General features: G+C 37.0%; 2 protein-coding genes across 2 annotated transcripts; both read right to left on the reverse strand.

Annotated features, from left to right (window-relative positions):
* Positions 1-10,241: 10,241 nt before the first annotated feature.
* On the reverse strand, positions 10,242-12,732 carry LOC132633977 (NADPH-dependent aldo-keto reductase, chloroplastic-like). Its single transcript, XM_060350319.1, has 5 exons — positions 12,391-12,732; positions 12,058-12,233; positions 11,657-11,900; positions 10,977-11,156; positions 10,242-10,597 (listed from the first exon to the last, which is right to left on the reverse strand). The coding sequence occupies exons 1-5, from the start codon at positions 12,508-12,510 to the stop codon at positions 10,370-10,372; spliced, it is 948 nt and encodes a 315-aa protein (XP_060206302.1). The 5' UTR covers positions 12,511-12,732; the 3' UTR covers positions 10,242-10,369.
* A 3,327-nt stretch (positions 12,733-16,059) lies between these two features.
* On the reverse strand, positions 16,060-18,403 carry LOC132631705 (structural maintenance of chromosomes protein 2-1-like). Its single transcript, XM_060347383.1, has 5 exons — positions 18,356-18,403; positions 17,989-18,214; positions 16,902-16,976; positions 16,471-16,636; positions 16,060-16,389 (listed from the first exon to the last, which is right to left on the reverse strand). The coding sequence occupies exons 2-4, from the start codon at positions 18,172-18,174 to the stop codon at positions 16,520-16,522; spliced, it is 378 nt and encodes a 125-aa protein (XP_060203366.1). The 5' UTR covers positions 18,175-18,214; positions 18,356-18,403; the 3' UTR covers positions 16,060-16,389; positions 16,471-16,519.
* Between the last annotated feature and the right edge of the window lie 215 nt (positions 18,404-18,618).

Below are 18,618 nucleotides of genomic sequence, written 5' to 3' on the forward strand. Positions count from 1 at the left end.
ATGACCATGGATATGGATGATTGGAAGTGAATTGAGAAGTAAGGATAATGTAGATGAATAAAGACTATTTTTATGATGTTGTGAATGTTATTGTTGATGTTTGGGAGTTGATATATGATATGGAGGAAGTCGTATAAATAAAGGAGATGCTGTCCAATTTTCTCTAGGTTTAGTCATGTATGCTAAGCTATCGATTTTCTAATGATAGTATAACTCTAACGAAGGTAGAAATGTGAGCATTGAAGGAGAACGTGCAAGTGATAGAATAGTTGAACAGAAAGGTATGTAAGGCTAACCCTTCTTTCGTAAGGCATGATTCCTTGGCCAAACATCTATTCTTCTATGAGCCTATGATGTCCTCCAAATGATTCTATCTTTAAAAGCTACTAAAGCTCATGATTCTCGATATGATACGATTCTACGTAACTCCTTATATGATGAGTAATCCTTTATGGATAAATGTAATGAAACGACGATAGTAATGATGCTAAAGATGCTTATGGGCTTTTATATATATGTGTCTATGTATGACTATTATGAGACCCCGAGCTTGTATGGCCGGGTAGAATATATATATATATATACACACATACATATATATATATATATATATATATATATATATACATACATATATATATATATACATACATATATATATATATATATATTGCGCGCGCACCACTGCAGTTGGGTACGGACAACCCTGAGCCTTGGTAGGTTCAGGTATGTATGACCCTGAGCCTTGGTGGGGCCAGGTATGTGAAACACCGAACCTTCATGGTCGGGTATGCTATGTAAATGATATGTATATGAATATGAATATATATATATATGAATACGAAAATGGATACGAAATGTAAATGAGTACAGAAACGGATACGGATGTATGTGCACAATCATACATTAGAAATGGAAGGTCCCTATGAAAAGCAAGTAAGTGTTTGTGACGATGATACTACTATCTCCCATCCTGTGCTATTTCTTATGTTGTCTATTATGCTTTCATAATGATATTGATCATGCTTTACATACTCAGTACATTCTTCGTACTGACGTCTTTTTGTTTGTGGACGCTGCGTCATGCCCGCAGGTGGCCAGGGAGACAGGCTTGATCCATAGCTTTATTACTCAGGGACTACATAGCAGAGCTCCATTTCATTCGTAGCTACAGCTTTTGGTATCTATTCTTTTGTGTACATACTTATGGGCATGGCGGGGTCCTGTCCCGCCTATATGATATGACATACTCTCCTTAGAGGCTCGTAGACATGTGTATATGGTTAGATGTATTTATCCTTGACGGCTTATATTTGGTATATCATTTTGTTAGCCTCGTCGGCTTATGTGTATGGATGTGGGCATAGTTATTGATGGTGATATAAAATCATTGTTGCCCAATGATGTTAGTATGAATGATGATAGAAAGTATGATTTAGCTATGTGGCTCACCTAGACGTAAATGTGCATGTACGTTAAGAGGTGCCCGGGTGGGTTAGCACCGGGTACCCGTCATGGCCCTTCGGTTGGGTCGTGACGTTTTCTACCGCCGAATTCATCAACTGTACTGTGATACCGTGGTTGATTTCCTCCCCTTCGACTGAAGAACCCAAATTGGCCAATGCGTCGGCTTCGTTATTCTGCTCCTTGGGTACATACTGCATGATTCACTCTTTAAACCGATGCAATATCACCTAAGTTTTCTCCAAATATCTTTGCATACGTTCATCATTAACCTCGAAGACGCCACTCACTTGGTTAACGACCAAGAGAGAGTCGCATTTTGCTTCGATTACTTCGGCCCCCAGACTCCGAGCCAGTTCCAAACTTGCAATCATAGCCTCATACTCGGCTTCGTTGTTAGTCAATTTAATAGTTCTAATCGATTGCCTAATGACATCACTGGCTAGGGTTTTAAGGACGATGCCCAACCCGGAACCTTTTAGGTTCGAGGCCCCATCCGTGTGTAGAAACCAGATACCCGAAACCTTTCCCGAGGTAAATAATAATTCTTTTTCGACCTCGGGAATCATGGCCTGGGTAAAATCTGCCACAAAATCGGCCAAGATTTGAGACTTAATGGTTGTCCTAGGCTTATATTCGATATCATACCCGCTAATCTCTATGGCCCATTTGGTCAGTCTAACCGATAATTTCGGTTTATGCATGACATTCTTTAGCGGGTAAGTAGTTACTACGCATACCGGATGGCATTGAAAGTATGATTTCAGTTTTCTTGAAGCACTTACCAATGCCAAGGCCAACTTTTCGAGGTGGGGATAACGAGTCTCCGCATCCCCTAGAGTCCTACTCACATAATATATTGGAAATTGCGTACTTGCTTCTTCTCGGACCAAAATTCCGCTTACCGCTACCTCGGATACGGCAAGGTATAGGAATAATTGCTCGCCTGCCTTCGGTGTGTGCAGCAGAGGCGGACTCGATAAGTATCTTTTTAACTCCTGCAAAGCTTTTTGGCATTCCGGTGTCCAGGCAAAGTCATTCTTCTTCCTCAATAATGAGAAGAAACGGTGACTTTTATCCAAAGACCTCGAAATGAAATGGCTCAGTGCCGCTATCCTTCCGATGAGCCTCTGTACTCCTTTGACGTTATTCACCACCTCAATATCCTCGATGGCTTTGATCTTGTCCGAGTTAATTTCAATCCCCCGGTTCGACACCATGAAACCCAAAAAAAATTCAGATCGGACACCGAAGGCATATTTCTCCGGGTTGAGCTTCATGTTGTATTTGCGAAGCACATCAAAGGTTTCTTGCAAATGTTTTAAATGGTCCTCTGTTTCCAGGGACTTGACTACCATGTCATCAATATAAACTTCCATTGTTTTCCCTATCTGTTCTTCGAACATTCCATTAACTAGGCGTTGGTAAGTTGCTCCGGCATTTTTTAACCCGAAAGACATGACATTGTAACAGTATGTCCCGTATTGGGTAATAAAGGATGTTTTCTCTTGATCCTCCGGATGCATCCAGATTTGGTTGTACCCGGAGTAAGAGTCAACAAAACTTAACATCTCATGCCCTGCCGTCACATCGATCATTCGATTGATGTGAGGCATCAGAAATGAATCCTTCAGGCATGCTTTGTTCAAATCCTTATAGTCAACACACATTCTAAATTTATTACCTTTATTCGGTACCACCACTACATTAGCTAGCCAGTCCGGGTATTTTACCTCCCGGATAGAGTCTATTTTTAAAAGCTTTGTTACCTCATCTTTTACGAAGGCATGTTTCGGCTCTGCTATGGGCCTTCTTTTCTGTTTCACCGAGGAAACTCTACCATCAAGGCTGATCTTATGAGTTTTCACTTCCGGTGGCACACCTGTCATGTCTATATGGGACCATGCAAAACAATCGACATTAGCTTGAAGAAATTTAATTAACTTATTCCTGAGCTCCGAGGTTAACCCCGTGCCCAGGTATACCTTTCTGTCCGGTAAATATTCGAACAAGATGACTTGTTCTAGTTCCTCCACGGTAGATTTGGTTGCATCCGAGTCATCCGGCAATATGAACGATCTGGGTACACCGAAATCATCCTCTTCAACCATCGGGTCTGACCCCTTGCGTTCCGCTTTCGAACCCGCACCCTTTAGTTGTTATTTGGCATCCTTGCCTCCGATTGATTCGTCATCTCTTGGATCCGGATTTTTTGGAAAAAGTGGTGCTTCCTCGACCCCGAACATCTCCCTTGCAGCGGACTGTTCACCTCGGATGGTTTTTATCCCCTCCAGAGTCGGGAACTTCAGCAACTGATGTAGTGTCGACGGCATTGCTCTTATGCTATGAATCCACGGTCTACCGAGCAAAGCATTATACTTCATATCTCCCTCGATGACATAGAATACCGTCTGTTGTATGGTGCCGTCAATGTTGACCGGCAGAGAAATCTCTCCGTTCGTGGTTTCATTTGCAATATTGAACCCACTGAGTCCTCAGGCTACCGGCACAATCTGGTCGAGTAGCCTTAGCTGTTCTACCACTCTCCACCGGATGATGTTGGCCGAGCTACCTAGGTCAATCAAAATACGTTTAACATGTGATTTGAAAATGAGAATAGAAATTACCAATGCATCATTGTGTGGTTGGATAATGCCTTCTGCATCCTCATTGCTGAAGGAGATGGAACCCTCGGGTACGTAATCCCGGTTGCGCTTCTCACACACAACGAAAAACTTTGTTCATTTCATCACCGGCCCTCGAGGAGCATCTGTTCCCCCAATTATCATGTTGATTACATGCTGAGGTTCCACAGGTTCGGCCCGTTTGTGAGATTCCCTTTCCTTATAGTGGCTTTTAGCTCGTTCACTCAGGAATTCTCGAAGGTGGCCATTCTTCAATAAGCGAACTACCTCCTCCCTTAGTTGGCGACAGTCCTCAGTTTTGTGCCCATGGGTTTCATGATATTCACACACCACGCTCGGATCCCGTTGACCCGGGTCTGACCTCAATGGCCTTGGCCATCTTGCTTCCGTGATACGGCCGATAGCCGAGACGAGATCTAAGGTGTTGATGTTGAAGTTATACTTCGATATCCTTGGCGGGTCTTTGTTGCTAGCCGAACTCCCGGCATCGCTTCTAAATGATAAACCTCGACTATTTAATGGGTGCTCGGCCCGCTTATCACCCCAGCCAGAGAAGTGACTGGGGCCAACCCTTGATATTTTCGATCTGAAGCTCGGTTTTTCCGAATGAGAGTATAGCCGGTATCTTTCCCTCAATGATCGCGTCTCCGGTTCGTAAACTTTCCTCGGCCTTTCAGAGCTTTTGCTCATATTTATGGGTCCGGGGGGGAGCTTGAGTTGGTCATCCTCTACCCGTATCTTTGATTCGTACCTATTATATATGAACATCTGCCTAGGTCACAGCCTCACATTCCAACAAGTTTTCCTTCAGTTTGAATGAAGCAGTCGAGCTCCGAGGATTAAGCCCTTTAGTGAAAGCTTATGCAGCCCATTCTTTCAGAACCGGAGGGAGCTCCATCCGTTCTCTTTGGAAGCGGTTCACGAATTCTCATAGCAACTCATCATCCCTTTGGGATATACGGAAGATGTCCGTCTTCCGGGCCTGCACCTTTTAGCTCCGGCATGGGCCTTTATGAACGCATCCGCAAGCATTTCAAAAGAAGTGATTGAATGCTCGAACAGATGGTCGTACCAGGTCAATGCTCCTTTCGATAGGGTTTCCCCAAACTTTTTCAACAACACGGACTCAATTTCATCCTCTTTGACGTCATTGCCTTTTATGGCACAGGTGTAAGAAGTCACGTGCTCCTGTGGGTCCGTTGTGTCGTCGTATTTCTGGATATCCAGCATTTTGAACCTTTTCGGGATCAACTTCAGAGCCGCACTTGGAGGGAAAGGTCTTTGAATATACCTCTTTGAATCCGTCCCTTTTAGAATATGCGGAGCCCCCGGTATCTGATCCACCCGAGAGTTATACGTCTCCACCCTTTTCTCTGTTGAATCTACCCGCTTTGCCAAGGTCTCGAGCATCTTCAGAACTTCGGTGGATGAACCGGCTCCATACCCGTTACTCTCGACTCTCCATGTTTCATCCCTCCTTGGTTCGGTGACTCCTTTTGACCTTTCCGAAGTTGCCTTATCATTTTTGCTCTGCAGCTGAGCTATTGCAATTCCCTGTTCGGCTATGGCGGTCGCCTGTTCCTGCAACATTTCAAAAATTAAACGTAAGTTAATCTCATCCGGAGTATCCGAAGCTTTCCGGCCTTGAGCCCCGAGATAAAGTAATTGAGTTGTGAGTGTTCAAGGGATCAGTGGCCGGTAAGGTGGCATTCTCCTGGTTCATGGTGTTCTGCCGATTGAGGCCTTCCCTTGAATCAACAGAGTTCGGTCGATTGGATCTGCTGGTAGGCTCGTAACCCACTGTTCTCGTTTTCAGCCACAATCTCGTTGTTATTGACATGACCTGACTGCCCGCTGCTTGCCATTTGGTCTGTTTTTTTTTTTTCAGAAATTAGCAAAAGGTTCCTTAATCAAATGGGTAAGAGGAGATAGAAGCAAAGATTAAAGAACCACTATTATCCTAGCCCCACGGTGGGCGCCAAACTGTTTTGCCCGAATTTCAGTAACAATTGAATTTGTAAGTGAGGTATAGGATATATGGATGAATTTTAATCTATTACTTGGTTGATACGAAATTGATATGGACTTCTTTGTAATAATATATATAGATATGTGAGCTATCGCCTTGAATAAGTATATGATATTGGTGGTTAAGCTAAATATGAATATTGTTTATATGTATAACAAAGTATTGCAGTGAAAGGATGAATAAAGCCAAAGAGCACAGCAAATCCGGACCAAAATTAGAGAGAGTGAGAGAGACAGCTTTAATATAATTTCTATTACAAAGATCTAGATCTGAAAAAAGCCAACCTCTAAAAGTAGGAAAATGTCTTCTATTTATAGGTTTGCCTCATGGGCCTTGAATACAATACAAAGCCCTTTAGAATAAAGAAACCCTAAAAGGATAAGGTAGGACCGTACGGTCTGACACTCGTACGGTCGTCATTACAAAATGACAGAACTGTCTTGACGCGTGGCAGCACCGCAAATGGTTAACCGGACCAACGGCCAAGTTCATTTCGGACATGAAGTAACCGGGCTAACGGCCACGTGAGTTTGACTTGGAGAAACCGGACTAACGGCCACGTTGAGTTTGATCTGGAGACACCGGAAAAAAACGGATAAACTTCTCTTATGTCGGGTTAGCCGCATTCGGTGCAATCCCCCGGTCTGAAGAAAAGACCGAACATACTCGTGCTCATTTGGACCTACCCTCGGCCCCCGGTCTCACCGGTCTTACATTGGCTCGGTTTTCACCGTATACAAAAACAACTATCAGAATTGAGCTTCACAAAAATAGTTTTGGGAGGACTTCATTTAACAGCTAAAAAAGGAATATCATTTCTGGCATGATCCAGAATGTAAAGGAAAAGGCTCCAACACATAATGATGGTATAATAGATTATTTTTTGTGAGTGATCACGGTGAGCTATTGTTGGATTTAATGAATGATCTTGGAAGGATGCATTTGAACATTCTCAAATCTGCTAGAACACCTAGATTTCCAAATATGCCTAGCTATAATGCCTGGAAGGACTTGAGAGGCCGTTTCTTGGAGAGGGTTAAATCCTTTCTTCATCCACCAGTTGAAAAATGGTGTCTCAACTCTCAAGCTTGAATTACCAAATCTCTAATTGAAATAAATCCAAACATGTTGGCTAATCATGCTTTCAAAAAAACAAATGTTCAACATTTTCTTGTTGATGAGAAGAACAACAGGAACATATAGATGGAAGTTGCACACCAAAAAGTTGGGACAAGATTTTTCAAGTAACTGGATAAATTTTCAGTGTTGACTATAAATTTTTGGGCATATAGCTATTACTATAAAGGAAAAATTAAACTGGGTACATAATATTTTATTAATTAAGATAATTTATGCATAGATGTAAACAAATAAAAAAAATGAAAGTAACGATATTAATGGATTCAAAATTCTTGGAAGAGAGATTTTTCTTCCCAAACTTGATGAGAGTATTCCTCAAATCTTATTTTCTTAACTAAGGTTAAGATGCTTATTAGTTAACTTAATTTAGACTTTTATAATTTAAACGGAAGCGAGACAAAATTGCCAATGTACGATACGCCTAAGAACACATTCATCATCCGTTAATAGTTGGACAGTTTTTTGCTCTCGCCGTTATAAAAGTGACACATATTTGCCCCTATATTACATTCTAGAATTATTTTTATCCTTTCCGCTAATGAAAATAAATAAGAAAATCCTAAAATTTATATGAGAAAGCGCAAAAGTGTTCTATCCATATAATTTAGAGACAAATTTGGCTCTTTTCAGTTTCTCATTCTACTCATTTTTCTTTCTATTTTTTCTTTTCCTTTCTCTTTCTTCGTTGAAATCTTTCTTTATGCTAAACTCTATCCCAAAAAAAAAAAAAATGTTCCGAGGAAATAGAGAAGGTGTAATGAAGAGGACTGAAAAGGCAAATCATGGATGTATTTATTTGTTAAAGCAAAAACTTCAAAAGATTGTAATTTTGACTCTGAAATTATTGCGACCCTGTTTCTTATATTGCCGGATTCCGACTAGTGCTGGTCGGAAGTTCACTACGAAACATAGTAAATAAATGTTGGAAATGGAAATACAGTAATTTAGTTAGAACACAACTAGGAAAGAAATTTGATTAGAGTCCAACAAGGATTCAACTTTCCTTTAGTATACTTTTTGGTAAATTATACTGTAGTAATTATTATAACAAAAGTGACATTATTTAAGAAAGTAATTGTAATTACCTTTAAAATTACTTGATGGGGTAAAAAGTTTTGTACACTAACGGTGCACAAAACTTAATTAAGTTTGGTGCACCATCGGTGTATTATTTTTTTACACCATCAGGTAATATTAGCTTGCTATAGCAGGTCACCAACTTTTTCTTGATTTTTTTTTTTTTAATTTTCCTAAAATTTAAACATTTACATTTCCTTTTGTTTCTCTCTCCCTCCCCCCAAATCAAACCCACATCTTCCTGAATGGTCTAACTTATTCACATCTCTTTGTATATCTCTCGATTAAACGATCTATATAAAATTCTTTATCACCTTAATAATTAGTAAAAATTTGCATTCACCTTTAAAAGAGAAAAACAATTAAGTCAATCTTGTTTTCTTGGATACTCTACATTTCCCTTTTATCTTTCAGTAATATTTCTCATTAATCTTAGTCATTATTTGCTTTTTTCCTGCAATATTTCCACGAATCACCAAAACAAATGAAGATTTATTTGTTAAAGCGAAAACTTCAAAAGATTGTAATTTTGACTCTGAAATTATTGCGACCTTGTTTCTTATATTGCCGGATTCCGACTAGTGCTGGCCGGAAGTTCACTACGAAACATAGTACATAAATGTTGGAAATGGAAATACAGTAATTTAGTTAGGAACACAACTAGGAAAGAAATTTGATTAGCGTCCAACAAGGATTCAACTTTCCTTTCATATACTTTTTGGTAAATTAAAGTAATTATTATATACAAAAGTGACATTATTTAAGAAAGTAATTATAATTACCTTTAAAATTACCGGATGGGATAAAAAGTTTTGTGCACTGACGGTGCAAAGAACTCAAACTCATCTCTTAATTGATGAGATTTAAAACCGGAAAACTATGTGCTTCTAAAGAGGATTAGGGAGTTAGGACTATGAGTGTAAAATGATAGTCATGTGATATGGGATTTTCAGACGTTATCATAATCCCTATTCTTAAGCACATTCACCACCCCCTTGCATGGACCCTTAAATCTTTTTAGTGAAACTGCCAAAAAAGCAACTCAGCAGTGAATATCCGATCCTCTTCGTAACTTTCACCATATCTTGTGTAGCCCAGGTACTAGCTTGCTTGACCACTACCATAGGGGTCACTCCTTGGACTTTCTAATTAGTAATATTCAAATACGCAACCAACTCATCCCAAAGTCAACAATAATATAATGCAACTAGATCATGACAATTGAGATCATATACACTGAACTAGCTTTTACCACTACCAGTTAATTTTGAAGCTTATGCTCAAAGAGTGTTGCTTTTTATTTTTCCATTTTCAATGTACTGCTTCAAAATAACACAATGCAAAGCACAAAAGAAATTAAACAGGTCCAAGATTTAAATTTAATGACTTCAACCTTTGAAGTTATTATCACTAAACTTGTCCCACATAGCCTTTAACATTTGATATTTCTACAAAGAAAAAAAATAGAAATTAGCGATGGATAACTTTTGTCACTAAACAATCAAAATTATGTTTTTCTTCTCATATATATATATCCATCTAGTAATTGGATATATCATGCATCATAGCAATAACAATTAATTAGACTGATTTACACAGCAAATATACTCCAAATGTAATATTTTGGTTGGGTTGTGGGGGGGGGGGGGGGAGGGGGGGGGGTTTGGGTGGTGGTTGAAGAAGGAGTTATGATTGTTCGTGTGTTCCACTTTTAATTGCTTATGGGGCAGTCTTGAGTGTCGTATAATCTGTCATTTCTTTTAGTCATAGAATCGAGGAAACTGCGAAAATTTACGGATGAACTAATGTCAAGTTCCATGTGGATTAAATGTAACATGACTATTCCCTTAATTTTTCAAGATTTGTGCTTTCCAGACCAAGGGATATACTTAGAAAGACATCCTTTCTATTCTATCAATATAAGCAACTTGCAAGTACATTGACATTCTTATTTTTAATTTTTGTAGATTTAAGCCACAATATGCCAATGACAAATAGAGAATTAAATAATAAATTATATCTCGTCATCCCAAAGCTCCTCAATGGTCTTGTATGGACTTGTAGTATCATTGGCTAGATACTCAGCCCTCATAATCTTCCTTTCTTCCATTTTCTCTATTTCAAGTAAATCCCAATCGTCCAATGTTAAATCAAGAGCACCCATATTCTCCTTCATTCTCCGTGGATTGAAGCTCTTCACTATAACACTTGATCCTTGGGACAGCCCCCATCTCAGTGCTACCTAATAAGTAAAAATATTCATATTGAACAGTGTCAGCGTAATTTATTGCGGTCTAGCTTCATAATTTATATGTGTGCGTGTGTGCCTTTGTTTTCAGACATATAGAAGAAGCAAAAAGAGAGAGAAGGCATGCAACGTCATTATTTTGATTTTAAGTTATATTCAGCCCAGAGTGGAAAAAAAAAAAGCTTATACTATTTTAAAATATGCAATTCGTAATTTTAAAAAGAGACGTTTAATATGTGTAAGGAATTTTTGAAAAAGGTTGCGTGAGATTAAGACAAGTTACCTATTACAATAGGTAAAGGTAACATGATTATGTAAAAAATATTTACATTGATGGTACGGTGTATATAATTTGAAGTCCATTATTTTCTACCTGAGCTGGAGTTGCGTTATGCTTGATGGCAATAGATTGGATGATAGGATGATCAACCACAGCAGTAGTTCCCCAGGCATTTCCCGGTCCACCTAAAGGTGAATATGCACTTATATGAATCCCATACTCCCCACATATTGACCTTAGTTTTCTCTGTCTCCACATTGGATGCATTTCCACCTGATATTATCAAATATTATTAGTCATACGCTGATAATGGGATATTATAACCAGAAAAAAGTTATTAAAGAATCATGATTTGTCAACGCTAATTAAGAAGATATATATTTATTTGGTCAATAGTCAGCATGCATGGCTAGCTGTTGAAGTCAGCCGTTTACATAAATCTATATGCTGTGGTTAAAGCTGTGATGTAATTTTCTTTCAATGTCAGAATTATGGAATCTCAAACGTACACGAGTGTTTAATTTTGATGCATACAAGACAAGGGCTGGAGCTAGTGGTGGGATTGTTTAGGTCTTTCTTCCCTTCCTTTTTTATAAGTTATGACTTATGACAAGAAAAATGCAAATATATAATTGACTGTTATCATAACGATATATATTCAAATATTAAATTTAAATGCATACTTTCAAAAGTATAATAAGTTCATTATTAAAAAACTTGAAGGTCGAACCCATCAAAGCGTATTATGCTGCAATATATATATATATATATACCTGATTGACAGCGGGAGTGACACAAGTAAAATCTAGCAGCTCTTCAATCTTTCTGGATGAGAAATTGCTTACTCCAATGGACTTACACAAACCCATCTCTAAGAACCTCTCCATGCCAGACCAAGTATTCTCCATGTCAAATTCCTCAAAGTCTTCTTCAGTGGGAACAGGATAATCCACCCATGGCTTCAAAGCCACTGGCCAATGCACCAAATACATGTCTACGTACTCCATCCCTAACCTCCTGCAGGAAAAAAAACAATTAATGGTATAACTAATTACTATCACAAGCCACGCATTTTGTTTCATCTTTGAGCTGCATGATGGTTAAGTTTTCTTGAGTACACTATTGGAGTAATTTATAACACAAATAATTAAAAAGCATGTATATGAGCGCTTACTGTAGGGTTTGTTGAAGTGCAGAAACAGGATCATGGTGATCACTTGACCAAAGTTTAGAGGTGACATGAATGTCTTCCCTCTCAACTAAACCATCACGAATTGCTCGTCTTAATGCATTTCCAACAGCCGGCTCAGAACCATATATTTTTGCTGTATCAAAATGCCTGTACCCCATCTACACGTACAGATAAAAACAGCGGCCCAAATCAATTTTCATGCACAAAACATACTATAACATGTTAAAATTGGACTGATGGTATAAAAATTTCACTGCCTATCAGTGTATATAACATAAATCCTTAATGAAATGATGAAACTAAATGTTCACTTACCTTGAGCGCAGCTCTAATGGCTCTCTCAGTTGTTTCTCTATCGTTTTCGCCCGAATAAGTACCCATTCCTATGATGGGTAAGGTTTCACCATTGTTTAGCGTTGTCTTATAGCTTCCCATCTTTATCTCCTTTTCTTTTTTGCAGTGTGTTTGCTCTCTCTTTCACTTTAATTTGTGTATGATAGCTAATGCATGAAACAACTAACTACGACTTGGTTTATATAGTTTGATTTCCACTAAAAAGTCAAAATTTCAGTTGACAGTTGATGAATGGACCCTGAGAAATATTTAAAAAAAGAAAGACAGAAAGAAAATAACCATAAAGAAAGAGATTCTTGTAATTTCTATCAAATGAATCAAATATGACGGTGCACTCGAATAAAAAAAAAGTCATATACAAGTATATGTTTCTTGCAAATATACTGTCAAAGAATGATTGAGGATCTTAAATACAGATGGAGCAACGCCCTTCAATTGGAAGCGAGGCCAATCATTATTATGAATTTACGTAACCTGTACTGTAGTATACATTTTTCTTTTAATTAACACGTTTCTACCATTTGTCATAATGAAGGTGTCATAACAAGTTTCCTAATTTCTCAACAGATTTTGTTTGCCGCCATATCTGGAGGACGGCCCAACTGGCCTTAATCACTAAATTAAAATGAACAATTTTTATTAGGACACAAAGAAAAGGTCAAGCTGCTGACTTCCATTTTGAAAGGAATGTAGTTGAAAACCGCCCAATTAAATTTAAATTATCAAAAAAGTTCTGCCCTCATAAAGTCAAATGACCCAAAAGTGGTAACATTAGCAGAACAGGGGAGGCCCCCTTTGTTTTCTTGCCCTTACTAGTAGATGAACTCAATGAGTAGTCTAATTATTTTAAAGATTTTACAAGTAGTCTCATTTATTAATATTATATAAATATTTTGTGACAAAATTACCTGGCTTGACATTATACATACCCTCTCCTCATTCCCAGTATATATTTTACCAAGAAGAAAATTAATAATAACGAGTATGTAGGTTAAGGGAGTTTTCATGACAATTAAACTATTTCCTTTGACAGAATAGAAGGTCATATAAAGTTTTTCTTTTCAGAAGAAACTATGATAATTAATGAAAAGTCCCTTCATATAATAGAAGTTTAAAGGAATATGGTGATGAAGAAAGTTCATATTTATCAAACTAAACCATAAGCATGCCTATTTATCAATTTAGAGTTCTTCTTTCGTTGAATACTAATTTAATTTGCATTCCAGTACATTTTGTAGATCTTTTAAAAGTTACTGCTAAATGGTTAATTGGGGTAAGAAAATCCTCCCACGTGCGAATGCCTTGATATATCCATTGCTGACTTAAACATTAAAAGTCCAAACTATAATTACTGGTAGTAGCTATCCATTCCTGCTAGCCCAGAGATACGAGTATGATGTTGTTCCAGTCTTTCAGATATGGTTGCATTCAATGTCATTAACCTTTTGGGTTCTTCGTGGGTTACCAATAATTAAACACTTCTTAATTGGGTCAATGATGCTCAAGTCAATGATTAAACAATTAATACGTATATAGTTCTTTCGAACTTCTTAGCAATCATGGGTTATTATCGTATCAGTTTGGCCAGCAATATCATTGTAGTAAATAGATATTGGTAACGCGGTAGCCACCAAAGTCTCACTGTATACGCATACTTATAAAGTGCTCCTAGCTGTAAACCGACTTTGTATGCCTATGCATATTAATTTACAATAAGGTTTTTTGGCCACACTATTTTGACCATAATGGCCCAAATGGAGTAAACTCATATGATTATTTAGGTCAAATTTAATAATTTATGCTTACTTAATATCATTTTTATCTTTTCTTCTCAAAGGTTATCTTAATTTAAAATTGTACAATAAAGGTTATAGTGATTTTTACATAAGTGTGGTCAAATTTGAGTCAAATTGGTATGATCATTTAGCAACTCTCATTAATTTATAGGCAGAATAGATAAGTACGCTCTCTGTATAAATAGAAAGAGTTGGTTAACTCCCCAAATAGGTCAATCCTATATAATTGGGACGGAGGGAGCACTTTCTAAACTTGTTACGTTTTATTTCGAGCACAGATAAATTTTATGTCATCTTATTTACCCTTGTATGTATTACATTAACAATTCGAAACCCTTTCCTAGAATTTAACTTTCTAACCAGTCTCATCTTATGGAGGTGAAAGCTAAGCACTGCCACGGATTATTTTTAAAAAAGAAATATGTATTCTTAATTTGTTGAATTATTTAATTTTTTGGATCATCTTTTTTTGGTCGAATTTGTAAAAATATGATTGGAACTCTACTATTTAGGCTAAAAATTAAATTGACTAAAATAATGAAGTTTTACCTAGGTTTTTATCTGGCCAGAAATTTTTTAAAAATACGCATAGTTGAAAAATAGGCATTGCATTTAAATAAGAAATGAAAAGCAATATACAGTTGGAATTACATTAGAAAAATTAGTTTGGCTAAAAAGAATAAGGTTTCAGCCAAGTCTTTTACATATTTGTCCCAAAAAAAGAAAATAATATATAGTTGAATAAATAGCCATTGCATCAAAAGCACAAACACATCAGTCTTGCAAAATGTATTTACATATACAATTTTATCCTCAAGTTATGGTTCTACAATAACAATAATTGAACCTTCCTAATTAAGTAGGGATCAGCTAAATAAATTTTCATCGTTCATATTACTCCATTTAAATTCTTCCTAATTCAATATTATATAACACAATTAAAAATGTACAAACAAAAGACAAAAAGTTCACTATATATTTTACTGACCTGTAAATCTCTAATAAAATTAAAAAACTCCTAAGAAATGTCAAACCTAAGACACACATGCTAACATGTATATAATTATTTATTTTTCCATTGTTCCGTGTTTTCTCCTATGTCTGCAAGGATACCAAGAGATACGTCTTTTGAACTTACATCCTTCCCTATAATCGTATATAACTCCTCTCTTTTAATACCTTCGATCACCAAGATCTCACACCTACAAACAAGTACATCTAGAGGTCGATGTAAGATATGATCAAATCATCTTTGACGACCTTCTAGTTTATTCAATGTGTGCAAATTAAACTTTTCTATCGAATGTGATCATTTTGTACCTTGAATGGCCTCACATCTATCTTTATATTTGCATAGGTGCAACTTCCATTTGTAAATATGTTAAAGACTTTAAAGACTCAGTATTCACTCCATTAGAACATTACAGGTCTTTCAGCCATTATGCAGAACTTGTCTTTCATCAAAGAAGGCATCTAACACATCACTCCAGTATCACTTCTCTACCCCTTTTATCATTCCAGTTAGTCTTTTCAAAGGCACAAAATAGAAACTCTTCTCTTCCAGGTATCCACTAATTTTATTGACATGTCTTCGAACCTATGTCACAACTCAAATGATTATATAGGTCTAGTTCATGCCTCTGGTATTCTGCCACTGCAACATCATTCTCAGGTAGGGAATCTGAAAACTTATTTCCTATAGCCTCTGCTAAAGCTGACCATACAACAGATGCCAGTTTACCCTTAAAAGACGTACTCAGTGGTTTCTTTGCTAGGAAGTTTGCAGCAACTAACCTACAAACAACTAAATTACCTCATAACACTTTCATGACCAGATACAATACTACAATTGACTTCTAATTTCTGCAAGCTAATTATGCTGCAATATTCCAAGGCGTAGAGCATGTGTGCATTTTGATAGCACTAGCATGTTATGCTCAAGTCACAACGAGGAGTTATGGGCTTACTGCACCAAGCTAATAGTTCTTACACAAATAAAATGCCCCCGGCAAAATTAAATAATACAGAAATAAGCCAAAAAGTAGTCGCAGATGCTACTTATGCAGGAAAAGGAAGGTGTTAGACAAGATAATTAGAATGTATTGGGGTGAGATTTACTACACATTGGAGGGAAACCAGAACTTATACACATGCCCCCGAGCATCTGCAAATAAAGTGCAGAAACATATAAGAGCAAATAGGAGCATTTATACATCATAAAGAGAACTTTGAACAGAAACCTAACATGAAACTGAATTTACTGCAAGCAAAATTACAGTCACCATTTCGTGAAATCACTTGTTTTTAGCTGCAACTGTTCTCTGCACTGTTGAGACGCCATCCACAAATTTTGTTCGGAAGAGAACATTGGCATTGTTAAACATACCCTCTTTCAAGGATACAACAATAAACTGCAGAATCCAAAATAACAAAATCAAAAAATGAAGGTTAGCAAAAGCTGCACAACAGTTCACATTTTTCATCCGACAACTATTTATGCCGGAGTTCTCTTCAATTGTTAGCCACTAGATAATCATGTTATGAACATTCACAACTGTAAAACAATTAACTTTTCTAGAAAAGTCACTGACGTTATTTGTTCCTCTCCAGACCAAAAAAAATTCTCAAAAGATCACATAGCATATGTCAAAATTCAATCATGATAAACTAGTGAACCTGAGAATGTGGAAAATGACTCTTGATCATTCTTCCGATGTTCTGTGTGTGACTTAAGTCAAGAGCTGCATCAACCTGCCAAGCAACACAGGTGAAAGATGCAAATTACTAACAAAGTTTGTAGGTAGGTAAGAAAGAATCGGTCATAAGGTTCGGCAAATCTAATTATCAATAGATCAATATTGATTATGCATATTTAAAATTCAGTACATAAATATGCAGTTCTTAAAATTTCAAGTGAATAGGTCATGCAGATGGACTTCAAAGGAAACTTCATTTTACCGCAGTCTCTAGCCTTAAATACTAACTCCATCCCACTTTTATGTGACACCATTTGACAGGTACAAAGGAGGAGATGCTGATTTAACTTTTTGTATAATAGCAGTAGTGGTGGAAGAAAATTTTCAGGTTATTCATGGAATATTCGACAGAGTAAATATCAAATTAAATATGTATTTTGTTGTAGCAACAGCAACTATGCCTCAATCTCAAACAAGTTGATGTTAGCTATTAGAATCCTCACTGCCCATGTCAGAGAGGGTGAATTCAAAATTTTGGAATTTTTGGAAGTTATGTGGAATAATATTATTAATAGACCGGTATCAAGTACTTCGAATGTTCCAGTGGAACTATGAATTTCTAGTTTGATAAACATCAAATATTATCTCAAATATAGAACGGATGGATGACAACACATGCCTTATGAGCCAACCTTGTCAATCTTAGCTTCTTCTGCTCTATGCTTCTTGCAATTAAAAATATACAAGAGGAAAACGAATGAACATCACATTGGTGCTTTCAGTTGTTTTTTCAAATAAATGTTTCTATCACAGCAACAAAAGATGTTTTCCTACAATTCACAGATACAAATTCCTTCATTAATTGCATCATAATAGCCACTGGCCACTGCCATAAAACTACATAATGTACTCTGCCAAAATAGTAATATGCAGCACACACTTTAGGAATCTGGAGCTTGTCACTGACATTACTTAGCATCTTATGAGAAGTCATATGATTAATGATCAAATACTCTTTCTTCATTGAATAAATCTCAGAGCATGTTACTTTAAGAAATTCTCAGTACCTCGTCCAGGATATAAAGTGGGGCTGGCTTGAAAAGAAGCAAAGCCAGAATGAGAGAGAGTGCAAGTAGAGATCTCTGCCCACCACTAAGCTCAGATAATGATTGTTTCCAAACTGCTCCAAATGCAACACGAACCTCCAAGCCATCTAAGAAGCTACCTCCTTCAGGAGGTTCTAACTTTGCCATGGTACCAGGTAACAAAGTAGAAAATATGGATCCAAAATCTCTGAAGAGGTAGGAAATATCGAAGTGAAATTTTGTAGAATCTGAAGAATAATGTTTATTCTTCTTCCATTCAAGTACAAATATATGCCAAATTGGTAGATTTTATGACAGGTTATCATCACAGAATGAACGAATATGATACCTGTTAACTTTTTCCCAAGTAACTTTAAGTGTTACAATGCACTCAAACAAGCCGCATCACAATGTAACATAGATTAGTGTCTTTTAATATCATCTGCTCGCGCGGGTACTAATACTAGACTGTATTTAGATTGTATAATAATTAAGATCTTGGCCCTCTAGTCCCCACAAAAAAAAAAAAAAAAAAAAAAACGAACGAAATATAGCTTGAAATTTATTAATAGAATTTTTCAAGTCGTTGTTATACATTATTTTCAGAAAAAT

The sequence above is a fragment of the Lycium barbarum genome, chromosome 3 (assembly GCF_019175385.1).
Source record: "Lycium barbarum isolate Lr01 chromosome 3, ASM1917538v2, whole genome shotgun sequence".
In the NCBI taxonomy this organism is placed as follows: domain Eukaryota; kingdom Viridiplantae; phylum Streptophyta; class Magnoliopsida; order Solanales; family Solanaceae; genus Lycium; species Lycium barbarum.